Source organism: Uloborus diversus, chromosome 2 (assembly GCF_026930045.1).
Source record: "Uloborus diversus isolate 005 chromosome 2, Udiv.v.3.1, whole genome shotgun sequence".
NCBI lineage: Eukaryota > Metazoa > Arthropoda > Arachnida > Araneae > Uloboridae > Uloborus > Uloborus diversus.
The window spans coordinates 83,999,809-84,027,151 of record NC_072732.1 but is presented as its reverse complement, the minus strand read 5'-3'; the positions used below and the strand labels follow the sequence as shown (position 1 = coordinate 84,027,151).

At 32.3% G+C, this 27,343-nt stretch overlaps 2 protein-coding genes across 3 annotated transcripts in view; one reads left to right on the top strand and one right to left on the bottom strand.

The window, feature by feature from the left end:
* The window catches only part of LOC129235266 (tyrosine-protein kinase RYK-like), a 106,458-nt gene extending 94,738 nt beyond the window's left edge, over positions 1-11,720 (top strand). For both annotated transcript variants that reach the window (XM_054868979.1, XM_054868980.1), the window contains exons 8-14: positions 427-576; positions 2,143-2,232; positions 3,240-3,442; positions 6,231-6,340; positions 7,766-7,925; positions 9,416-9,552; positions 10,039-11,720. In XM_054868979.1, the coding sequence (XP_054724954.1) occupies positions 427-576; positions 2,143-2,232; positions 3,240-3,442; positions 6,231-6,340; positions 7,766-7,925; positions 9,416-9,552; positions 10,039-10,150 (962 nt within the window). In that variant the 3' untranslated portion in view covers positions 10,151-11,720. The remainder of the gene's footprint in view (positions 1-426; positions 577-2,142; positions 2,233-3,239; positions 3,443-6,230; positions 6,341-7,765; positions 7,926-9,415; positions 9,553-10,038) is intronic.
* A 151-nt stretch (positions 11,721-11,871) lies between these two features.
* Positions 11,872-27,343, bottom strand: part of LOC129216387 (sucrase-isomaltase, intestinal-like) — a 131,206-nt gene continuing 115,734 nt past the window's right edge. Inside the window, 3 exon segments of the mRNA XM_054850602.1 lie at positions 11,872-13,056; positions 16,959-17,132; positions 21,593-21,642. Coding sequence (XP_054706577.1) covers positions 12,991-13,056; positions 16,959-17,132; positions 21,593-21,642 — 290 coding nt within the window. The 3' untranslated portion in view covers positions 11,872-12,990.

Here is a 27,343-nt window from a genome sequence, read left to right as displayed (position 1 = left end):
ACCTTTTGCTACCTATTTCCTGACAAAGCCAGAGCTTCGTTCTTACCTGTTGAGATGTGCTAACGCAGTAAAATTTTTGGACCTTTATGCTATGACGTAGTGCCCTATAAGTTTTAATAGCGTTACGGAGCAGTTGCAGCTAAAATAAATTCGGCTTAGTCCAGTGGTGTGAGACATGAAATTAATTTTTATATGTGCTCTTCTTTCGAGAAGAAAAGTTGCTTCGCCTTATGTGAATGCAACGAGTTTCTAAGAGAATATGACGCGGAATTTTATCAAATAACAGCTTGAACTTTATTTTCCTGGCATATCAAGTTTTATTTATTTTCTTCCCTAATGACTTGACTTACTCCCCTCTGTTACAGATTTCTCAAAATAATACGAGTGAACTCGGGATAGTTGTTTATGAAAAATTTTCTTTTCCAGGTTATTCCAGCTTTAAACGTTTGACACCGATTACAACGACAACTACTTCGGTGCAAGTGAACGAGACAAAAAGAATGGATATTGCAGAACAGATTTCTGAGATACGCATAGATCGGCACAAAATTTTGATGCAAGAAAAACTTCAAGAAGGTTTGTTGTCGTTCTATTTTTGCACCGTTTATCCTTTCGTCTGTTAGAATGATAATATCGGTTTGTTGCTCATTCCAAGAACTTCTTATATTCCTTTTTACTAAAGCCGCGTGATAGTGAGCAACTTCGAATGATTGTCTGAATAATCCATCCATCGATGTAATAATTGACAGTTAAATTCTTTGCAAATGTGTAACCATTTTCAAGGATTACAGTTTCATAAAATTAAAAACTGAAAATTTATCTTAAATACTGTTGAGATGGAAAGGAGAACTTCCGTTTTATAGGCGGAAACGGGCGCATTTATTAGTTTGCTTGGATGCCAGTTGCCGAATTCGAAGCAGAGACAAATCGAAACGAACGAAATACGCTCATCAAAATTCCCTTACTATTTTCCCCCCTTACTTGACTCATTCCGGTAGAATAGTCTTAGCTGGCTACTTGCCAATTTTCTACCGCTAATGTGGTCGGATAGCACTTCTTTGAAAGAATACAATATTTATCATGCATCTATTATTGATAGAGGTAGATCATTTGATAATGTTTTTATGATTAATATTTTCCGTGACTTTCATAAACTATAACTTTCATAAACTAATAACCCTCAACAATTTAATTTTTTAGTAATCTATACCACAGAACTTTGGTTCTTAAGTGTTCTATTACCATAATAAGGACACCGGGCCAGTGGCGCACACAAGGGAGGGGTCCAGGGGGTCCGGACCCCTCCCATAGGTTTTATTTTTTCCCCGATTGATTACGTTTCTATGTATTTTGTACGTAAAATATTTCCAAACAAAGATAACAATACTTTTAGTTCTAATAAATGAAAAAATAAAATCGTTATGCTAAAAGATTTTCAAAAATATTGTGCTCTTTTCCTATAACAAATGACCTAAAAGAAGCAGAATGGTGATTATAAATGAACGCACTATAATAACGATGTTTTTAGTTTTGTATTTATAGATTAAAATGAGATTCTACGAACTTCTATGTAACCATATGGTGCTTCTACAACGACGAATTTGTTTTGCTGAATCCATTTCTTAACTATAAGAAAAGTAAAAGCGTAAAATTATTTTGCTTTCTGGTAATTTGAGTATATTTCATTACAAAATGCTAATTATTTATTTAATAGTTTATTTTTTACTGTTTTCCGTTCTCGCGAATCGACAAAATCAAGTCAATATGTTTGACGACGTATTGGGGTATAATATGAAAATGAGGCTTTTGATCTTGGACCCTCCCCTTGCAAAATTCCTGTGTGCGCCACTGCACCGGGCCCAACCAGGTAGAGCGGTAATGGCCCAGACTGTGCCATTGAAATGTTTAGGGAAGTGTTTTAGAGATATCTTTTCTCTTTTTTTGGTGGGCTGTCGCTTTTCCGTATTTGGGGAGGGGGGATGCCATTGTTCTTGGAAGAATGAGCAGCTCTGCATTACTTATGCGAACTGCAATACTGAAAAGAGAACGATTATTTGAAAATTTAAGAAAAACAAATGGAACATATTTTTTTTTAATATTCCTAATCCTAACAGCTAACCGTTGTATTATTTTCTTTTTCAGGCACATTCGGTCAAATTTATCACGCGATCGTAACGGATGATAACATCATTGCAATGTATGGCCTCCACACCACAGTTAAAACAGTCAAAGGTAAGTTCTTTCGCGAATATTTTAAGAACTCTATCTTTTTACAGTTACATTTAAATCTCTCTTTAGCGAGTTTTAGAGAAATGTTATGCGATTATGATCGCGGGATAACTCAACTCGGGGATCAACATGCATGCGGCCAATGGGAATAATTGAACCACATCTTGTATCCGTTTAGAGGCAATGATTTGTTTATTCACTATCCGATTCGAACCTCCGTCAAACTCCGGAAATAACCCATCGGCGGCTTCTTCAATCATAAGAAGACTTCAATCGGTGGTTCAGCTATTATCTGTTGTTGAAACTTACTATAGAATCTCACTATATTGCATTAATTATAACAAAATAATCTTCAGGCCTTGTCGTTTTTTCTAGAAAAAAGGAAAAATTGAAATGGTCTTGCTTTAAATCGTATGACTTAAGGAAATGGAATTATGTGCTGAATGGAATAGGAAAAATGCTCTTACAAATCAACCATTGATGAATTTAAGCTTTCTATTTTTTAAAAATATTGTATAAAGTAAACGTTATGACGAAGAGTTACAATTATTTTGCTTATAAACTTCACTTTTAGCAGATTGCAGCTAAAATTGAGTAATTAATTTAGCTTTCGATTAAGTAATACGTTTAAAAATGAGCATTTTATTTTCATTTAAAACTTTCTTTTACTTTATTTTTCAAAAAAAAAAAAAAAAAAACTCGCTAAAAGCTTAACACAAGATCGCACTGTAGGCTGAGAATGAATAAAAATGGTAAAATTCCATGAAGATTTAAACAGCGGCTAATTTTTACATCTCAAAGATATTCTTGAAAAACTCCCCCCGTCCCCCAAAAACGCATTTTCTGTTACAAGGTTAAAACAACATAAAATCTCAATTGCATTTTACAGGGTAGAAAAAAAATCCCTCAGGATATTTCAGTTCGTTTTCAAAACATTTACCCGCTTTTTCTGTCTGTATGTTTTTTCTGTGTCCCTCTAAAAGTAGCTAAATCTAGTGTCTTTGATCCAGACCAGGCATCGCCGATTCAAGTGTCCCTCCTGACTGCAGAAGGAATGATGATGCTGGGGATGAACCACAAGTGCATCCTTCCCCTGGTCGGCCTCTGCACGGATGACCCCCACCACCCCATGTTGATTTATCCTTACATGAACCAGGGGAATCTCAAGAAGTTCCTTCACAGATGCATGCTTGCTGCTGAGGGACATTGCCGAGTGAGTACTACTTCAGTTTATGGGGGGGAAGGCATTGTGCTGTTCTGAGAGGTGTTGTTTTTTTTTCTAATAATTTGGCTAGTGACATGCATCAATAGTTTTTCGGCCGTATTTACAGGGTTGCCAACCTTGAAGAAACAATTTGAGGAGCATCTGTGGTGATTTTAAGGAGCAATTTAAAATTTTGCGGAGTAGTTTGGTATTTTGTATAAAAATTAATAAAAGAAACTAACACCATCTATCTAAAATTGTTTTATAGCTTTAATAAATAATGTTAAGCGCAAATATAAAAATAATTACTTTAAATCAATAAAACAGCTTTAAACACCATTTCAATCTTTTAGTACAAGCATCTTTAATTTCCCATATTTACATGCTTGTTATGATAAAATAGCAAAATTCAAACTTGAAAACTTTCAGTTGGGAAATGCGGAGCAAAAGAATTTTTTTGCGGAGACGCGGAGTTTCGCCATTTTTGCGGAGCAACTCCGCAAAATGCGGAGCAGTTGGCAACCCTGGTGTTATGCAAAAACGATTCTGTCCATTCAAGGGAGTAGCGGTTGCGGCTGCCGATGATACCTATTCATACCTTAGAGCAAGAATTAGTTAATGAAGGGAACAAGTCCAATCATTAGTTTAGCAAAAGCTGAACGAAAGACTACAAGTCACATGACTCAACAACGGCGAATGGTTGACACGTTTTGCGTAAGAAACCTGATATCTTCCAATGCTTTGCTTCAAAATCTATTACGTGACTTGGGTTTACTTTAGGAATTTAAGTCTTCACTCCCTCCATCTTATCTCTTCTCAATGATTCCTACTATTATCTATTGAGCAAGCACGCACACTCGGCGGTCAAGTCGTATTATATGAATCACACAGTAGTAGCGCTTCGTGCCTCCCCCTCCCCAGTTACTTTTTTAAGTTACATAACAAATGATGTTTTATGTAATTTCATAATAACTTCTTTTTCTCTTGAAACCAAACTAATAATTTTCTCATTAAAACATTTTTATCTTCCCAATTAATTGAAAGAGTCTGATTCTCAATATTATTGAGGGGGTCCCGACCATTCGGACCCCTCACCCCCACCCCCCGGTTACGACGCCCGCGTGAACTAGTTACAGGGTTCATACTCTATTCGGATGAAAAAATTCCATGACTTTTCCAAGACTTTTTCATGACTTCATATAAAATTTCATGACCTTGTTACATGAACAGAATAGTACTATTTAATTTCAAACTGGAGTTTTTTTGGGAATGAGCATTAGCGAAACTTCTACGTGAATGCTTCTACCTCATTGAAGCACTTGCTTTTGATTGAGAAAATATCAGTGTACACCTAAAAACTAAACTATTATTATTTGTCTTCATCATATAACTGTTAGCAAAGTTAGTAAAACTACAGTGAATGAAATGTAACGGTGCTTAAATGTCTAATAATCTTTATAAACAGGTAAAATGATAATGAATGGGACAAAGGTTGAATGAGTCATTACTAAGTTTCAATAAATTTGCTTCAAAGGTAGCAGCAGCAGTGCATTTAAGCATACACATAACTTAATAGTATTTTGGTTCATTAAAGAAAAGCCATTCTTTAGTAAATTCATATTTCTAAACCAGATATTTCTATTTTAAAAAAAAAGAAAAAAAAAACATTCAGTAGCGAATAAATCTTCTGATTCAAAGTACTTGTTTACTTATTTGCACATTTTCAAATGCATATAAATTAGTAGGTTCAGAAATTCCTGAACATAGGGTTTGATTCCTGACATTGAACGTAGCAATGGGTCGCATGGATTAGTTCTGCAGGCCGTATGTTGGGCAGTACTGTTTTAGAGTATTAGAATTCCCCTATTTTTGTGTTTTATCACCTGACTAAAGATATTCATTTTCTAAAACTTTCAACAAATTGAGATAAATTCTGATAAATTTAGTAATAAAGTTTTTACGAGTGACGGAAACAAACTCGGATGCAATTGAATTGCATTTTTTAAGTGGGCGTGGCAAAATCAAGAATGTGCAAGTTTGCTACTACAGAATATAAAAAGTCTTGAAAATAATGGTAAATGCAGAATGAGTGATGCCCAAGCAGTAAAATCACATTGCAAAAAAAGACGAGCAGCTGCTACAGAAGTGGCTTTAATGAGATTTCAAAATTCAGAATTGTTTTTGGGATCATTCAATTCTCCAGTTTTAATAGGTAAGACTGTTAAATCACTCAATATTTCTGATGCTCTTTTAGCAACTGTTACTTTTTCTTTGCCCAGGACATTTTTTCATGACTTTAAATAATTTTCCATGACTTTGAACGAAAATTTCAATTTTCCATGACTTTTCCAGGTCTGAAATTCGCTAAATTTTTTTCCATGACTTTCCAGGATTTCCATGACCCGTACGAACCCTGTAGTTAAAATAAGAAAATAGGTAACAACTTACTCAGTGTTAACTTCCTTATACTGCTTTTTTCCCCCTTCAATCTAATGTGTGTAGCACTTGGATGATTTTAAATGCATTATATTTTTATGCATACATATATGCAAAATGCTGAATTGAAAGTGGTTGCATTTTTAAAATATAAATAAACTTTTTTTAATCAACTAAACACCTCATTGAACACACAAGTTTTTTGACATCAACTAAGCGTTTATTTATTTGAATGCTGGAAACTGGAAGGTTTTTACAAAAAGTATTATTTTTATACTAGTTTTAAATTTTTAAATTTTTTTATACTTATTACATATGAAACTTAAGAGTTATATGAATTCAACATTAACTTGTGTTGCAGGCTTTAACTACACAAAACAGAGTTGGAATGGCTTTGCAGATTATTCAAGCAGTTGCGTATCTGCATAAAAGAAAAATCATTCATCGTGATATAGCGACAAGAAACTGTGTGTGAGTACTTTCTTCATTAGTATTATTAGTTTTATATATTTCAAAAAAGATGGTTAATCATCATAAGAAGGACAGAAGAGTATCATGTTCAATTTTCTCTAATTTTTGCTCACATTTTTTCTTTAAAAAAATCTTTCCAACTGAGATATTCTTACAGTAAACGATACACAAATACAAATGTGACGAACAGGCTCAGGGCTCAACTAGACTGGTCTTAGTTTATTAGTCCCCAATGAAGATCAATGGTCCTCTTAAAAAGCTACTTATCCCCTTGTTCATTACAGCATCTTCTGGTAAGCGGTTTCAAGTGGCCACAACCCTACTAAAGTAGTAATTTTTCCTAATATCCAGGTTAGTCTGAGATTTGAATAGCTTAAAACAATGACCCTCGTCCTGCTTTCCTTGCAAAAATTTAGCCCATAAACATCTTTCATTTTGATAACTTTTAACAACTGAATCATGTCCTTTCTGACTCTCTTTTGCTATGAGGCTATACATATTAAAAATCTTCAGTGTTTTGAATGTTATATATCGCAAATCAGAAAGATAATGATTATATAGGGTAAAAGAGAGAAGAATCCGACACTGATTTTGCCATTTAATTTTGTGCATATTTTTCCCTTAGGAAAATCAACTGTAAGTTTGTTAGTGGTATATAATCCAAAAGTTGTTTTAGTTATTTTTATCTTGTCATCTGCACTTTTGCTGTCAAATGAATCTGACTTAAACATACCATGAAATTCCTTTACAACAAATATCACAATATGACGAAATTTCCATTTCGATGAAATAAATTTTTAGGCCCACATTTATTGCTGTTACATTGCTTGAATTTCATTACAATAAAATTCCCTTTACAACGAACAAAATTTGTGGTCCTTTGAATTTCATTACAATGGGATTTCACTGTATTACAAACTTATTTTTGATGTATTCAATGCTTTTGCTATATTTTCAACATGTTAAAATATGATGCCACCTAATAGGAGATAGCCAATGGGTAATTTAGTTTGCCATATCTGTTTTATAGTATATTATGAGAATTCTATTGGTTAATAAATCTGTACCCCAGAGCCAGACTGACATAAGTCATGTAATCACTACTTTACATAAGAGAGAAAAAATGTTTGTATGGTGCATACAAAGGATGGAATGTGAGCTCTTTTAACATTGCTAAATAATTAAAGTTTTTTTTTTTTTTTTTTAGAATTATGTTCACATGACTCGATGCGGAATAGGATTCTACTCTACATACAATGCACTGATAAGCGGAAAATCATAATTTTTGGATTTACGTTAGTCTAAGTCTGGCTCTGAGCTACAGAAATATGATTATAAAGTTAAGAGTTTTTATGCAAAAAAGTGTTTGTATTGTCCCGATTAATATATTCCCATAATTTAAACCCAACTTTATATCTTTCTCAGAGTTGATGATGCACTGCAAGTGAAGCTGACAGATAATGCCCTGGCTAGAGACTTATTTCCCACAGATTATCATTGCCTAGGTGACAACGAGAATAGACCCATCAAATGGCTGGCCATTGAGAGTCTGCTCAAAAAGGAATTTTCCTGGGCAAGTGATGTGGTAAGTTCTGGAATGCAATTTTAGATGCGATCAATATGTAAATCGCTACACTTACACAAATTGTGTCAATAATCATTTTACAAAGAAACACTGTGTCGATAAAAAGTTGCAACAGTGTAAGAGTGTGCTCTTCCAGTGTCGTTTATTTCAGAATAAATATTACAAGACAATTGACTAGCATGTCTGCTGATAAAATTAACTTAACTGGCTCAGTCGACAGTGCCCAAACCGATAACTTTAACTCGGGTTTGCAGCGCAACCACTAGCCACTGAGCTTCCTTATTCAAGATCATTTGGTTAAATTAAAAATGTTTTAACAAAGAAAAAAGCAACTCTTTTTTCCTTTGCATACAAATGTATTTTGTACACACTTTTTTTTTTTTTTTTAAATATGCAATTCAATAGGACAAAAAAAATTGAAGTACTCCAATATTCTAAATGAGCACTTATGATGGCAAATATTTATAGGAAGGGGGATGTGAAAACATGTTCCAAGTAACAGTAATTATTATTATTGCCCTGCTATTAGACAGCAATTATATTTTGAATTTTAACAAGCAAAAATGAAAATATGTAAAAAGAATTCTGAGTCGAAATGTGAAAAAAATATTTTTTAAAATTAAGTATGAAATATAGCAGCATCAAACAATTCTTACATCTAGCTACATATATCATGCTTAGGAAATGTGGCTTGCTAGTGTTTAATTTTCCTGATATTGTTCCAGAAGACGTAACTAATGACAGAGCTGCTACTTTTTTGAAAATCTAAATTAGTAAAAATAAGAAATAACAACTTAAAATTGCACAAAACTGCAGATTAATGCATTCAAGTGTTTTGAAGTTACAAGGAACTCATTTTTCAATGCAAAATAAGTGAGTTTATGGATGAAAAGACTCGTGACTCAAAGTGGTAGTTCGTAGAAACACGATTTTTTTCGTAGCAGTTGGCAGCTCTGCTAACGATAAATATCCGTAATTAGGAAAAACAAATCTTAATCCTTCATTTATGTTATATGGATGGGTAAAATAGAATGCTAACATGTGACTTTAAAACAATAATTACATTAAAAAATAATTCTTGTTTGAAGCAGTTTACTTTCTGTGTGTAAATAGCGTTGATGTGCTCTGATGCCCACTTTTTTTTTTTTTTTTTGTGAAATGGAAGTTTCTTGCAAACAATTCACTCTTGGATTGCAATCTTTCAGTAATAACTTTCAAATTCTTACCTTTTTTTTTGCTTTGACTTTAAAGTTTTGTCCCTTAATTGAACTTAATCCTTTGCATCAACAAATATAAATTCAAACATCCTTTTTGACAATTAGAATACAATCTTATATTTTGCAACATATGAATTTATTTGATAAATAATTCTGATTGCTAACGTATTTAACTACTTGCCTGAATGTCCTTGAATTTGATTTATGACTTGTTGTTAATAATGAAGCTTGTTGTTATGACACTTGTAGTTATAATAAATATTCTTTTTTTAGTGGGCATTTGGTGTCACAATGTGGGAATTGATGACACTTGGCCAACAGCCCTACATTGAAATCGACCCATTTGAAATGCATTTATATTTGAGAGATGGATACAGGCTAAATCCTCCAACCAACTGTCCCGAAGAACTGTGAGTATTTAACTTCTGACTTTTTAATTCTTTTTTCATCTTTTACTTCTATTGAATTAGTATTATTTATTTATAAGTTTGACAAAGTTGAGTCAGCATTCCATTTTTAGCTAAACTGCCATTAAAAATTGCTTAAGTTTCAAATCAGTTTAATTGCATATTTGGTAACAAAGATTTAAAGCTGAAAATTTTTCAGAAGTTCAACATAAATTTGTTCTTATTCACATACCTATTTAAAGACGGAAGCACATCCTAAAATGGCTGTGTATTACTCCTAATGTTTAGAGCAATAAAAAATAATGAATAAAACAACATTTTGTAGTTTTAGCATTTTTGCATTTGGGAAAAAATAATACCAGCAAGCAATTTTAAAACAACTAAATCCTAAAAAAAAAAAAAAAAATTGCTTCTTTTTACAATTATAGGAAGAAAAAAAATATGGAAAATACTTTTTTCAACAATATAAATTCTTTTTTTTTTCTATAGATATACTGTGATGGCATTTTGCTGGGAAGCAGTGCCCGATGATAGACCTTCTGTGACTCATCTAATGGGCTGTCTGCAAGATTTTTACACTGCATTAGGACGTTTCATCTAAACGCCATTGCAGTTACTTGAAACATGCCTACACTGCCACATTACATTTTTCATGACAGGCCTGAGCAAGTTCTTAAAAATTAATATGATTATCACCTTTTTATGTAAACATCACTTGCTCTATGCTGTGACTGAAGATTATATGCTAAGGAGAAGAGAAACTTCGTTTTTACACACTATAGAATTTCAAAATTTCTACTTGCAGTATTGCTACTTTATGATCAAGTTGTTCTACTGCTAAAAAAAAAATATTTGTTTTTCTCGTTACATACACATTTCTCATCAGTGGAATTTGCTCAAGTCTGTTCACTTGCCTTGTGGCTATGGCTTTAAAAGGTGCATGCTACATTTCATCATCTAGTCTATTTGTTTGTATGTGTTTACATTATATAATACTTGTACAGTAATTTAATAGCCAATATTGTTCGCATGCAAAAGATATGTGTTTCAAACAGAGAAAAGGGATTGCTGTAATGCCAGAAAGTAACGAATGAAATACATTAGAAAGTACTGGATTAAATAAATTTTAATATAAAAAAAATTTCAATACATTTCAAAATTTGAGGAACAAACTCCATCAATGGCTACTTGGAACCAACATATTTGAACAATTCTTCTATACAAAATAAATTTGTAAAACAGTTAAATAACCAAATGCAAATATATTTTGTATATTTCAGAATAAAACCTCTAAATCAAGGTGGAATGTAAATATGTTCAAAAATAATTACAAAAATACTTACATTGCATGATGCCATTACTTAAAAAAAATGACGAGGCATCTAACTAAATTTTCTACATATCTTAAGACTAAAAAAATATATGAATCAAAATGTTATTTTTTAAAAGAGAGACGCTTGAAAAATAAATTTGAGCATAGGAAGTGTAGCCAAAATTAGGTATAGCATATGTTATGACTAAAATTAGGACATTTAAAAAATATTGTTGGTAAATTGCAAACAGTAATAAAAATATTATGAAAAGTACTTTAGTACAACAATACTATCATACTTTTAATGGATAGTTAACTATATTTATAGAATGTAAACGAATTTAATTAATATTAGAACAAAAATCTAGGATTGTAAATTTTACTCAAATTAAAAAATGAGAATAGATCAGAAATATATTTTAAAAACTGTTGTCTAAAGCGGTTTCATTTTTTAAAAGTTATAAAGGGGAATTCCGTAAGTAAATACATTAATAAAGGAGACAAAAACTAAATCTTAATTTAAAAAGTAAAAGACATCGTAAGTTACATTAATTTTGTAATAGGAGAAAGCATAAGTTGAACATTGGCAGAACTGTGATAAATCTCACTTACACTGCATTCAAACTGGAGAATAGTTGGCCTTGTAATACATACGTACTTTTGCCTCTCCAAAACATGGATGCTCAGTTCTAGAAGCCAAGGCTAGCATTGTCTACTTATATATTGTACATAATATGTGAAATAATTATAAGATATTTATGTATATTTATTAAAAACATTGCTTTTGTTTGAAATGTTGGTATAAAATACTTGTTGACCAAGTTTATTGTATTTTAATAAAAGCTTGATAAAAACTTAATTCTTTCTTGGGTTTTCTTATTTATTAAATACTAGTGGTACCCGCACGGCTTTGCCCGTAACTGAAAAATTAAAAGGTCTTTTGGTTCGCCTGTATATTTACAAATAATGTATGGTGAATTTTCTCGAAAATTGGCTTGTACCCATGTTACGGTTCCATGTTATGATAATTTCGTAATTTACTCGTCCATCTTATAATCTTGTTCTTAAAATTGGAATAGAAAAAGAACCACATCGAATTTTCGAAAAATCGCTTTGAGGTGCACATCCCCATGCTACAAACTAACTTTGTGCCAAATTTCATGAAAATCGGCCGAACGGTCTAGGCACTATGCGCGTCCACAGAGATCCAGACATCCTCGGAACACCGAGACAGAGAGAGACTTTCAGCTTTATTATTAGTAAAGTATAAACTCTTCTAAAATTATACTACCAAAATCTGAAATAGCACAAAAATACAGATATCACATTGTTCCAAAATGACTGCTCAGTAAAAATGCAGAAATTAAAGCTTTGAAGGAATGCAGGACTAAAAAAGTTTTTAAATGACACATATCAACATTCTAAAATCACTTATATTTCACTGTGATACAAGTATAAACTTCAAAAATTATATTTAAATATGCTTCATAAATGCATTTTTCTGCTGTTGAAACATTTAACACTCAACATATATATGGTAATGGGATACTTTGTGCTGTTTTTCTTTGGGAATTTTCTTGGATAATAATTTAAAACAGTTATGAAAAATAGAAATTTTAATGTAATAAACTTAAAAATAACAGGTCACTATGGGGCCACTCTACATAATCAAATGTCAACATTTTAAAATTTGGCACAAACTTTTTATTAACATTTAACACTACCTCTACCTTTTAAATGGTGGGGGGGGGGGAGGAATACAGCAAATCCTGTCTCTAGTGAAATCAGTTTTACAAGCATTATCATTTATGAACAAAAGAATCCTTTGATAAGATTCAGTATAATTTGTTCAAAATGCGTAAATGAATATTTAAAAAAAAATTAAAAAAACTATTAAATTAGCTTAAATATTGGTTTTAACTCTTCATAATGTAACATATAGAGTTTTAAAATGAACATTGAAATTTACATTGCAAATCATTAGAAAACAATCGTCATGAAATCACAGTACTTTACAAAGCTCTGATGAGTAAAAAATGTTTTAAAAATGCAGCAAAACAATCTGCAATCAAATAATTGTCAGTCTGCCAGCAGACTGCTCATCTAATTGTTAAAAATTCATGTTCTGATCAGAAAAACCACTGAATTTCTGTCCGTCTTCCAAGAGGAATTAGTATGTGCTTCAGATCTAAAACCTAATAATTAGGAGAAAAAGAAATCATGAAAAAATTTTAAAACAGTATTGTGTTGAATCAGTTTGACGTATATCCTGTACATCACAGGTCTTGATTATCACATTTCAATTACAATGTTAAATTTTTAAAAACAATTTCATTAAACTATTTTAAATGCTAGTGTAGTGGTACAGTTATGTCAGTTAACTTAGCATCACTCAAATTTTAAGGATATTTGACTGATTTTGAAGGGTTAGGTTCGTCTCTCCGCATATAAGCAACCTTTAATCAGCCAGTCCTGGTATTGGGACTCCTAATTGGCAGACGACGGGAATGCGTCGACCATGTTTTTCACCTCCATCCAATGCATGTGAACAAATTTCGTCCCTCAGAAGTTCTGAATTCATGTTTGAATATTTTTAATCTCCCCCCTCTCTCTCGAATAAGGTCTAAAGATCTTGTTTTGAAACAAAACAAAAACTACATCATGCAAAACAAGCTATGAAGGAGATGGATGATGTCCTAACATGGTAGCCAATCAGCAGTCCCTAAGTTTTTACATGATCTCTAGCAGAGCAAAGATAGTTATATACTGCCCCTCCTTTGTAATTGAAAGTAATAAAATATAAGGGAGGGTGCATCTTAAGTTAAAAAATATAAAAGAGGGGTGCAATCGGGGGGGGGGGGGAACGCCCCTCCCTTGAAGAACACTCAAGGATAACATTTGAGGGGGGTACCAATCAGAACCCCTCATGTCCAGTTTCTACAAAAAAAAAAAAAATGAGTTAGCAGCTGATTTAGATATTACAGGATGATTCTTGTTCTTACAACACTATTGTTTGTTTCAGTTCCATTTAAATTCTGTTTTCAAACTTAAGAGTCCTGAATAAAACAAGAACATGTCCATAGGCTTGTTCTAATCAGAAAATAACATGTCCAGTCTGCCAAAAAAGCATAGACACATTAGGATAGACATGTGTAATTTTAATTAGTACCTCCTTATTTGCAAAACTGGATACATAGTAAGGGGCAAGCAATAAAAATCAATCATCCCTCCCCTGAAAATTTTTTGGATCCGCCCTTAGTACAATCTGAGCTGTTTGTTACAGGGGTGATTGTGACTCCATGAAAAAATACCTGAACTTTTTTTTCCAAGAAGAAAAAGTGTTTTGATGGGCATATATATGTATATACATCTTACGTGTATGTACACATTATATTATGTATATAAATAATTTATATACATATTTGTTGGGGCTAAAACTCGAAGTTTTAATTGGACTTAATACGTCCATGTGCATGGTGGAAGTTAAATTCTTTTAATTTTTCTCATTTCTTAAAATTTTTCAAAGATTCTTCTTATCTAGCCTTTATTCCATCCCCCACCCCAGCTGTTCTTCGAAAATTACCATAGAGTTTACAAAACATGACCGTAGCTTACGCTTTATACCAAACGAAACGTGTTCAATTTGGACTTTTGGTGTTTCATTAAACATCGCCTTAAATTTTACAAAAGTGGGTTTTTCTGAAAATATAGAAGTTCCAGTATTTTCGAAGATGAAGATACCGGAATTCAAGATGAAAATACCGGAAATCCGGTAAAATACCGGAACACAATCACCCCTGTTGTTAAACAAAATACAAGTAGCAACTTTAGCTAGTTATTAAACAAAAATCAAGATAAATTCACACAAAATTTAACACCACCAACTTCTTTACCTACACCAAACTCTATTTTGAACACATTACTATTAGAATATACTAATTTTAAAACATATGATATCCAAGGAATAAAGAAATAAATACTATTTTCTCTCTTTCTTTCTTTCTCTTTTTTTTTTTTTTTTTGAGGTGATTTAGGTGAGGTTAGCCTGCAACACTAGTCACTTTACAACACTAATGATTTGCTAACATGTCGTTTAATATTATGTGGAACCACAAAACTAAATAAATTGTAGTTAGTTTGCTTTTTTTTTGAATATTTTTTTATATACTCAAGACCTTACTTGAAATTCTTCTATGCCAAACTCCCATGGGGAAACCTTCTCTCCCAGGTTGAGAAACCCTGATATATATTGCTCAAAAAAATTAGGGGAGCACAGGGTTTTAACGAAATTGAGAAAAATGTTATTCCGAAAGTTAATTTTCAATAAAGTCTCCATGTTTTCAGGAAACATGAGAATAAAACGTAAATTTCGGAAGCAAATCAACGTTTCTGTCGTTAAAAAGCAGAAAAAGGATACTAAGTGCAGAAATCGTGATTTAACAGAAGCTCATTTTTTCACTGTCTGAGCGGTAAAATTCAACCGTTCATTATTTTTTTGATTGGAAAATGCCACGACACCGTAATTTACCGGATTCCATGGCTTGACATTTTATCGGGGGACAGGAATCTTGGCAAACACAAAGAACTGTAGCAGACTATGATGGGGAGTTATAATTTCATGTTCGTTTACTGTTCTAGAGGAGTCGATTTCCAGTCAAATGTTTTCTGCTTCTTTTCCGCTGTATTGCATCTTAATACACGTGTATACTCAATGTTATGCCTTTGCAAGGCTACCTCACAACGGTTTCTTCAATTTTGTGTGATTGCTTCATTGCTCCCCTAATTGTTTTGAGCAGTGTAAATAATGATAGAAATCTTGCAATGAAAAGAATATAGGAGAGTTTTCAAACATTTAAGAAAATTTATTTCTCTGGATTTAAATTTGCATTTCTTTCAATAAAATAACCTCATTTGGATCCCATTTCTGAAGTGGCTCTAAGTTACCTTAAATGGCAAGATAGCTTCAAACCAGGCTATAGTTCATTTTAAATGGTTTAATAACTTTTAAGTTTTGGATAACTATACAATAATTTAAGAGATTTTATTCTGTTTTACACAAAAAATACAATAAATTAGTTAAAATATGAGTGGAGCAGTTCAAATAGAGAAATTGTGTCTCTAAGTTACTCTAGTGACTCCAGCCAATCTTTTCTCATATCATTTTCTGCCACTTCAGTATGTTAGTTGGCAGCAAAATTTGACCAGCAATGCCTTGCTAAGTGCGTAAAGGCTTTTGTTTTCTTAATTTCAGTGGTATTAAATTTTTAAATATTGTTTTTCAATCACTCTAAATAAATTAAAACTATTCTAATAACACTTTAACATTTTTTAATGAAGACTATTTCCAGTGAAACATATTTTCATGCGTACTATTGAACTACCAGCATTTTTAACAGGAAGCGAATGAATCACTTAACAGAGCTTATGCTCACGTTCAAGTGGTTCAAGATCCGATTGTCACTCTCAAAATAATGATATGCTTACATATTTTTAACAGCACTTCCAGCACTCTCTGTTGGAATAATAAGTGGTAAGGTGCATAGAGCTAAAGTTTCTCTGCATATTATTTTTAATCTTCTGAGAAGGAAGAGCAAGGTTTTTTTTTTTTTGAAACCGTTTTAAAAAAGGAAAGATGTCCAAGCTTTATAATTTGTCTTCGGAATTTCACAGAGGCACATGAACCGATTATAGCGACCAAATCAAGATCAGCAGGCTTCACTTTCTATCGAAAGTAAAGCAAATCATATTTGTTATATAGTGCTATGAAGAATAATTTTTTGGAAGTTTTAGAAAAAAATGTCTTACCGCCCCTACAACTCTGCAACCCTGAGCAATAAAGCCTAATCAGCCCATAGCTGGATACAGCACTGGTGAATTAGAGAGTGGTTTATGGGTCAATTGCAAGGCTATTTTTGGAATTCTTATGGCAGGAAGGGGGAAACTATTGTTACACAATCGCTAATTTAGCAAGTAAAATTATACAAGAGTTTGACTGCATATAATACAAAACCTAATTTATAATATTGTACATATCTACATATATTAACATAAAGTTACATAGTTTTTAATAAAACAGTAAGAACAAGTCATAACTTACATCATAATCCAAGTTCCACCTATATTGTTTGTTTGACAAGATGTAACTCCCATCAATAACAATTCTTTTTGGTGGTTTGTGCAGTCCCATTATTCTTACTTGTTGTATGACAGCTCGATAAAAATTAGACATGAATACTTTCTTACCAACTTTGCCATCAACAATTAAAGAAGTCTAAAAGAAATTAATCCAATTTTCAGAGGATAACTTTATGATAAATAGTAATACAGTAGAGCCTCATTAATCTGGACTAATAGAGATACAGGTCATCCTACTAAATGAAAGTACAGATTAAACAAAATAACCTTTAAATTGAGCCAAGATACACAAACAAACTACTCTACACTAAAAATTGTATTTAGAATTCAAGAGAATGAAATATAAAACTGCATTAGATAAAATTTAATTAAAGTTATTTACATACATTATTTTACATACAATAAAATCAGACAAAAAACTACCTTTTAATCATAAGTATGTATGTCTAAAAGGCTGTCCGGATTAATAGCAGGGGAGCCCATTATGCTACACGTAGATTTATTTGAGCATCGTGGAGACCTATCAGATTTTGTATTTTAGGTTATAAGAAGAAGAAAATGTTATACGATAAAACCCCTCTAATGCGGACACTAACGGGACAAATTTTTTTTGTCTGCAATAGAGGGGTGTCCACAGGACAGGGTGTTTAATGATATTATTTGCCTCGGTATCGAGGAATTATAGATTGTCCGCATAAGCGAAGTGTCCGTTAGGAGGAGTTTTACTGTATAATATTTCACTACAGTGGTGGGGAAAGTGTCGACTGATATTCATCAATGTAAAAAAAAAGTTAAATGGACATACTCGAGCGTTTGAGATATTAATAGTTTTGATACTCCAACATGTCTCTCATAATAAAAGTATGTTTATCTGCCAACTTAAGCGTAATTCGGACATCATCCGCACATCACGTTAAGCGGACAGATGTACATTTTCCGAAAAAGGAGAAGCATTCATATATTGCAAACACGCGTAAAGCACATGTCAGTACTTTCACACTATAGAGAAAGCATGCTCATCTCGTGGAGAACAATGAAATGCGACTCCCAACTCTACGGGGGTCAGATATCTAGCTTCTCGTCATGTTGACGAGTCCCATACAATATGGCTTACTGTCATGCCAACGCCGGCCAAAAACTGGTTTTGGACTTGATTAGCCATAGTTGTTTCAAAATAGAAGAATTTGTATTGATATACCAATAAATATCCAACTACAGAGCATACAATTATTTTATTCTATAACACAGCACTGAACAATAAATTGTTTGAGAAATTTCTTTATTTGCATGAAATTCTTTATTGCGTTTTCTTTTTTTCAAACGGATAAAATTACTTTAATTCTTACTGTGAATACAGTTATATTTTTCTCGCACTAGCGACGTGTGGTGATACACTGGATTTGTTACAAGTAAATTTACTAGTATAGCAGCTATGATTTTTTTCCCCCAACTGCATTTCTGGGTGAAAAATATAGTAAATTCTTTTCAAAACCCGATCAAAAATTTTGGGGGTGCGGCGCACCCCCTGGCACCCCCATAAATCAGCCAATGCTCACGTGCTGTACAGACAACGTGTGAATGTTGCTTTACGTGGTGGGATGTGGCCATCCGAAAGGATGAAGAAAAAAAATTCTTGTGCATGTCAGATATTCAGAGGGGAGGTTAAATGACCCTTAAAAATGTCACTATTCAAAAGACTGATGTTTTGGAAGTGAGGCAAACTTGCAGCGAATTTTTGAAAATGCAAAATAAAATCGCCATATTGGAATACTAGAGCGTGTCGGATTTTTGTACAAAAGCTTCAGCTTGATGCTCCAGTCACGGTAGCCAAAAATTTGATGATTATTTTGAGAGGTATTCAATCTGACAGCTAGACAAAAAAATGATTTTTTTTTACTTTTCTGACAACTTAGTAACCTTCCCACACCCTTGCATTACGCTCAAATTATCAGATTTTTTGAATGCACACTCTTTAACTTGTAATTAACCCACCTTTTTTTAATCTGAAGTGCTTGAATAAATCTGACAATCAATTTTTTTTACAAATCTGACGGGCTGTCTTAGACATCTCCACCAACAAAAAAGGCCAACATTTGATGTAGGTACTCGACAGGATGTAAGGTATCCCTACAATATTTATCTGAAGTGCTCAAGTAAATCGCCAAAAACACTTTGGGCCCCCTTACTATAAGCAAAGTTCGGTTTAATAGGATCAGGATTAATGAGGACTTATTGTAACTAAAAATTCTCTGACACTTCATTGGAATAGCCAAATCAAAGTAATAGAATTTGGGATAATTATTCAAATAAAGAAACCTTTCAGAAGAAATAGAAATATCACACGACTAGACCTTAAAGGCATTATCCTCCCATCACTCCTGGGAAAAATCAATGATAAAACATCAATGTATCAAAGCATAGATGTCTTTAAACGATCATGTTCTAAACATATTATTATATATATATGTTTAAGTATATTACAGATTTATACACATAATAGCCTCTAACAAACTTTTCTAAGTGTGAGTGAATTCATTTGTAATCCCCTTTATTCATTCATTAAATTATAACCAAGATTTTAGAACTGCCAAAGCAAAACAAATTGTATTATTATTATTTTTGCAAGATTTGTCAAGACAAAAAAAAAAAAAAGAGTTGTACCTGTGCAAAAATTCAAAATATTGAAATATGAATACAAAATACTAAGAATAATTTCATAAAATCTTTTGATTTTGCACCTTAATAGTTGCAGGAACTGAAAATAAGGCATTCAAAGATTAATGCAAACTAATTAGAGAAAAAAGAAAAGATTTTCAAAATAGATAACACTAAAAACAAAAGCGTAGAGACATTGCTGACAAAGCATTTTGTTAGATGCTGAAAGCACAAAAAAAAACTCATCTCCCCTCCCCCACAAAACCCTTCACTAATGTTTTATCAAAATTCTTAATGTACATGCATACGTAACAATCTGTAACAATGTTAGCAAGGCAGATTGAATTCGAAAGTACCCATGTTCATTAATTAAAAATTTAGACAGTGGTAGTTCTTATCGTTTGCAGCTGAGCCTAGAACTTTAATTTAATTATTATAATTTTCACTGCTTGCGTGAGTGGCAACGTTAAAATTTAAGTTTCTTGATGGAACAAAAAGATTACTGAGTAGCGATAAGTCAAGCAGCGTTGCTGCATCACATTCTTTTCATTCTGAAATATCTCGATCATTCTAAGTCATATTTATTTCTAAATTTATGTTAAATGTTATGTTCGTGTGTTGTAATAAATGTTTCAGTATAGTTATTGCAAGTATATTTTATTGCGAATTCACAACGAAGAGTAAGCGGCTCTACAATTCAAAAAAGTCACGTAGCCCGCCATGCTCAACCAGACAGAACTGCCAAAAAAAAAAAAAAAAGTTCAAAAATTCATCACTTTCAAAATGGTCAGTGGAATAGGTGGGAGGGGGGGGGGGATGATTAAGTAATTAATATGTATATATTGAAGATTTAATTTTCTATAATCATTAAAAAATGTAATACTTAAGTAACATCATTTTCAAATTGGATTATACAAACAATTAAATCAATGCTCAGACAGTAGCACTGTCTATTAGTGACAACACTAAGCAAAAATTCTTACATTTTCACACAAAATAAAAGGAATAACGCAAGTAGTTACAGTAGTTTCAAATACAAACTTCTGATATTAAGGTGTAGTAAAAGCGAAACCTATTACTAAGCCATTCATTTCATCTGTTTATGTAAGGAAACTATTCTAATTATTTTGAGGGAAATATTTCATATTTACATTTTTCATTTAAAAAAATGTTCTTAGCTTTTTTAATCTAATAAAGTCAACTTTTCAGAAAACTAATTATAGAAAATTTCTTTCGATGATGCACTTGCTGCAACCATTGACCAGACCTAGATAAAATTTAAAACTGTCTGTGAACTCAAATGAGTTCCTAAAAATTGTCTGCAGAAAAAAAACACGAGGTACTCCTCCCGAGTCTTACAGTGTGGCCAACAGAAAAAATGTCAAGTAAAATAACACTATGCAACCAGCATGCTTTTTAAATTATACTTACTCTGTTAATATTACTAATTGGAGGCGCCTCAAATTTAGTGATGAACAATTGTTTCTTAACAAAAACAGTTACAAAAATATCAAAACCTTCTGCGAACAGCGTTCGCATGTTTATTTATGTTGTCTGGGCTTGCCCTTGACTAATACTGTAACCTATTTAATAAGTACAATTAACACAGCTTTTTTGAAACTTTTTGTTCAAATACAACATATTTACATTGGAAAAGAACATAGCATATGACACATTGATGTTTTCAAAATATCATCATTGATATCACCCTCCTACTTGTTAAAATAACATAGAATGTTATTTTTTGTATTATTCTCATAAATCAAGTATTAACAATTGCCTGACTTATCAATCACATTTAAGTTCAACACAAGGAAGCAAGAGAAAGATCTTATCAACTAAATAAAATTTAATCTTTTTATTCAAAAACAACTTAAATTTGAAAAAAAAAAAAGAATTATATTCTATAGCCTAAGTTAAAACAAAGCCATTTGTACTTACCTTATTAGCATGCATATCAATAGTTATGTATTCACCAGAAATAAGTGAATCTATTAAAAAAAAAAAAAAAAATGAGATGGCATGAATTGAAGACCTTTTAAGAATATCTGCTATGCATGCACAAACACAATAATGATTAATTTTATTTAGGATAGTATACAGAACAAAATTTTTTGAATATATACCTCATTAATATATACATGTGTTTATTCTTGTTATGTAATGTGTTTAAGCTTCATACATCTATGAGGCAGTGAGAAGCAAAGGGATGTAAGTGGACATTTTCAAATTTTGAGTAAAACGTGTTTAAAGATAACATTCTAGGGAGGTTTTTATTGAATTTTTTTCTAAATCATGCTGTATAGCTGCAACTACCAGGGCTACTAGTACCATCCCTTTCCCCAAGACAGATGAGAGATTCACCTACCATTTGTACTGGTTATCTCCAAATTTTTAATTTTGCCACTTACATGCCTTTGCTTCTCACTGCCTCATATGATGAATTTTAAAATTATTTTAAACTTTAGATTTTAGTTAAAAGAAAATATTTTGTCTTTTTTTTCCCTTGTAAATATTATACAACACTAAATTGTTGACCAACTACTTATTTAGTAACAAAAGAATTAAAAAGTAATAAAATAAATAATATTAATGTAATAATAATTAATAATAAATTCACTAACTGATTGTAGCAAAATCATAATTACAAAGCTTTACACCTTTTTTAACACTTATAATAACCCAGACTAATAATTATATTGCGGAGAGGATATGGGAACTGTTCACATGTGCCCCTACATGTTGTGTTCACAAGTGCCCCGTCATCTACCTTTGAACTAATTTTCAAAAATCAAGAATTTTTAATCTAATTAAAAAATTTAAACAGTCATAAATTTACTTAAATGTTCCGACAATAGTTTGCGATAGCTAAGTTTAGCTTACTACTTAATTTAAAATATGTTTTTACGTGAAGAAGACAGAGATAAAATTACATCGGCATCTGCTAAAACAAAGAACTTATCCCGACAAGAACAAACTGGCTCTTTACTCTAAAAATTTGTCCAAGAAGTAGGACTGGAACTGGCACTACTTGAGAATTTTTCCAGATTTTTTGCTTGACGGTATCCTAGTAAAATATATCATGTTCACAAGTGCGCTGTGCTCACATGTACCCCCCTTTCCCCTACCTGGTAATATATCTACCAGAGATACTAGTACTATCCCTTGTACCAACGCAGAAAAGAGGTTTACATTCCTTTGCTTCTAACTGTGTCATTGAAATTTAAAATCTCCTTTTGAATAAGTCAATGTCTTAATGAATGCACATAAGAACTAGGTCATTTAATTGTTCTTCCAAAATTGTCCTAATAAAAAACATAGGATTTATATGAAGTAAAGAACCACTTTGAGTCCTGCAATTTGGCCTATCTTTTTGCAGTTTAAAAATTTGTATTCTAATGCATTTAAAAATCATAATTGCTTGTTAATTGAACAACTGCCCTTTTGCTGTCTACATTTTCTTTTTATAACTTTAACCTGAAATTATAGAGAAGATGAAAAACTTAATTTAAACTTACCAAACAGTGAAGTTACTTTTACAATGCAAAATTAAGAGATTTTTTAAGTTATATGGTTTATGGAAAAGTTTTGGACAATTATTTTTTACAGACTTGTGTTCTAAGAATCTTTTACTATTATACAAAAGCAAGGTACAGAGTGGCCAAAAAACATGGTAGAAAGTAAACGATCATTATGGAAGAAAGAAAGTGTTCAAGAACATGAAACCAATGCTTTTTAATACAGATATAAATGACATTTAATGAGCAAGATTCTCAAAATGTATACCGTTCCTGGCAATAATGGTATAAAGCCTGTTCCGAAACTCTGTCATAACACCTTGGAATGTATTGGGAATCAATCTCATTTCTGATGGCCGATTTTAAATCCTCCAGTGGTTTAAGGGGTTTCCCATAGTTTCTGTCTTTGACATAACCCCATAAGAAGTTGCATGGATTTAGGTTCGGACTCCATGGGGGCCACTCTGTTCTGTGCCCCAAATATTTTTCCGTATCCAATGTGATCAAACGTTCTCAAAACATCAATTCTAGCAATGTGAAGACATCAGCAGTTAAATGGGGACGAACCACATCTTGCAATAACCAGTACCAGTGTGCTTCAGGGCCAAAGTGATGATGATCGTGCATGGATGCAACCCTACTGCTTTTATAACAATGTTTTAGATATGCAAAAATGTTGGGATGCCGGTCGAGTGGAAGTGGTTTGCTGACCCTAAACAATGCGAATACCCCCTGTTGTCATCGGTATCCATTGCCAATTTTGTCCTTGCGTCATTCTTGCATCCCAAACACTCCTGGTATAGATTCAAATCTAGCCATCATTCAATAAACAATGGAAATCAGTGCGAGATTAGAGCCACAACATCACTCATATGATGGCGTCAGAATGACTGCAACTTTCAAGTGCTATAACTTACTGCGTGATCAGGGGCGTAGCTAAGGGGGGGGGGACAAATCCCCCCCCGAAACTTTAGTCTCAAAAAAAAGGGAAAAAGAGAGGGAAGAGAAAGAAATAAAATCAAAACGATTTTTTTCTGAGTAACAAAGGTCAAAAATTCACTTTGCTCCCCCGCCCCCAATGCCATTGAAAATCTGCTCCATGTGTGACCCTCAAGCATAAAGACCCCTCCTTCTGCTGCGACAATTTTTGGATAATTGAGTGAAATTTGGCACTTCGCTTTAGAAATGAGATTGATTTGTTAAATCCACATATATGCAGCCTTTCTTTGTCATAGATTCTGCAAATTGTTAAATATGTTTAATTTTATGAGCCGCACAGTGGGAATATTGCATACAGTCGAATCTGTATATTTCGAATTTCACATTAATGAAAAAAATCAAGATAAACAGGTTTTGAAATACGGGAGCTTTAAGAAACTTTTTATAGAAATTTGAAATATGATAGTGAAAATTTGAAATCAATACTAAAGATAATATGGGCTATTGATTGAAATTCCCCTTTATTGGTTTTGTTAGGTATTTATTCTATTATTACATTATTAAGTGCTTTATTGTGAGTTTAAGGAATCATTTTGACAGTAAAAGAAACTTTAAGCATATCTTTTTCAAGAAAAAGTCTTTTATTGCTTTTTGGTCCCAGATTTTTTTTTTTTTTTTTGGATTCATTATTTATCCTCTTGAGGTTATGAATTGCAGCAAATCTAACTTGGCCAGTATTCTATGGTTTTCCTTTTTTCATCACTTGAAAAAAACTTATACTTTCTTTTCACTCCTACCATTTCGGTTTTCTAAGGACTCACAATTTTAAGAAAGAGAGCAACCAAAGAACAGTACTAATCCAGATAACAGAGCGAAATGACTTTCAACTTGAATGACCTTTAACCCTGAACTTAAAATTTTCATCTTAATATGTCAAACCTGTGAATTTCACCCTTTTACTCTTCTTCCAAGAAAGTGCGCGAAACGACTGTCCTTTGGTTAATCATCATGGAAAGCCTATTCGTGGAACGCATTTCTCCTTTTTTTTTCCACTGCCTCCTCAGCTCTTGAAGACAATTCCTCTGTTTCTGAGTTGAAGAAAATGTTTTTGTTTGCTGCTTTAAAGATCATTGGGTTTGGAATCCGAAAATGATCCGGAATTCGACACGATAGAGGTTTTTGTTGGTCTGGTCTTGTGTGTGCCATAGGTCATAGTCAAAACGACCTTTGCTAACCAGAGTATCCATTTCAATCACATTGATTTTTCAGCCAGTATTTACTGCGTATTCTTTTGGAAATGTACAGTCTGTTTAAAATAGTTCTAAGGGAAAGTTGTTGCATAATGAAGCGAGCAAAACCGATAACAAGCTTTTTTAAACCAAAACAAAAAAATTAAAATGACGAAAAGGATTGCTCCAAAAAGAGAAAGTTAACGTCATCTGAAGAAAACGAAGTACAGTCTGCAAAGCAGCATTAGTCCCATCGGACCCTTCTGAAGGTAATTTTATTTTAATTCAAAAGAAAAACTGCATAGCATTTTATGAATAAAATGTTTAAAACGAGATGAATCTAGATTATTTCTATTAGCTTGGTTCGGATTAAAAAGTAGAAAATAAAAAAAAGACTTCTGTTTATAATACCCGAAAATTGCTGTTGCTCTCTCAAATAGATATTTATGTAAATTCTAAAGCAGCTAATAAAATTAAAAATAAAGACTTGAAAGGAGAACAGATGGTATGCATTTGAGCAAATAACTTTCTACCCCCTATACTTCTTCCCTAACTTTTTTTATACAAATCTTATCAACTGCTTTAGAATTAGCATAAATGTAAATACACAAAAAGCAACATATAAATATAACGATATGAAAAGCAATTTCATTTTTTGCGGATTATAATTCAAGAAGATTTTTTTTTAATTTTATTTCATACTTTTAGTGCAAACCAAGTTAGTAAAAATAGTCTTTAGAGTCTGACCACCGATGAGATTGAAAGTCAAACATCCAGTTTACAGGCGGAGATGGAAGTGTCTATTAGCTTTCAGGGATGCCAGCTTTTGTAGATGTGTGTTAGCCTCTAAATTAAGCAGTCACACTGAAATGAACGGAACACGCTCATCAGATATTTGATTTCCCCCTGAATTGGATAGACTGGTTTTGACAAGACGTTGTTAGAAAATTTCACTTTAAATTAAATGGAGGGAAAAGAAAAAAAAGTTAAATTTTCCATAACATTAAAAAAATAAAAAATTCTTTGCTTTTGTTTTGTTTGACACAAGTATCGGAATTGGGGCGCCCCATTCCAAAGTATGTAAAATTCACCTCCCTCTTATTTTTTTTTAATACTAAAAAAATTTTACACACACATATATATATATATATATATATATATATATATATATATATAGAAAAGACCCCCCGCCCCCCCAAAAGTCGGGTGTAGCTACGCCTCTGTGCGTGATTACCATGTCACTAGGAGTCCTTTTCTTTCGAAACATTGAACAATATGCCAGCAGAAGAATTGTACTTATAACAATAAATTTGAAATCAGGAACTTAAAATACTTTCTTTCATATTTTTTTTATCACCCTGTGTAAAAATGAAAGATCAACTTAAAATTTATATTCATATGACTTAATCACTGTGATATAAGGTACACCCAGATGATTTTATAGGCAAAAAAAAAACTCTTTCAGGGACGTGCCGACCAAAATTCTTTTTTGGAGCAATCTTGGGAGCAGGAAAATTGTGAGTTAGGATCAACAAAGATATATGTACATAAAACTCAAAAACATATTCAAAAAGGCTTAAAAGAAAAGCAAAAAAGAATGACTAAATTAAAAAACTTTACCTCAACAGTTTGTTTTGAGTTGAAGTTTGCTGAACAAGTTAGTTTTTAAAGAGCTATTAATTAATCTTTTTTTCTTCTTTTTTTAGGTATGTGTAAGTACTTAAGTATGTGTTTACTTATATTTGAACTTAAATATATTTTGGCATATATTTTATATACAGTAGAACCTCTCAATGAGGGACACTAAGGGGACCGGACAACTTGTCCCTTAAATAGAGGTGTCCCTTCTTCGGAGGTAGATGAATTAATGCATGCTGTGTACTTAACTCACAATAATTTCTTAATGAACACGTAAACTAATAGCATTTAAGATTAAATAGTGGAAATGTATCATATTTGTTGAATAAAACTCTGAATAATTTAAACCGGAAAAAAAATTAAAATTT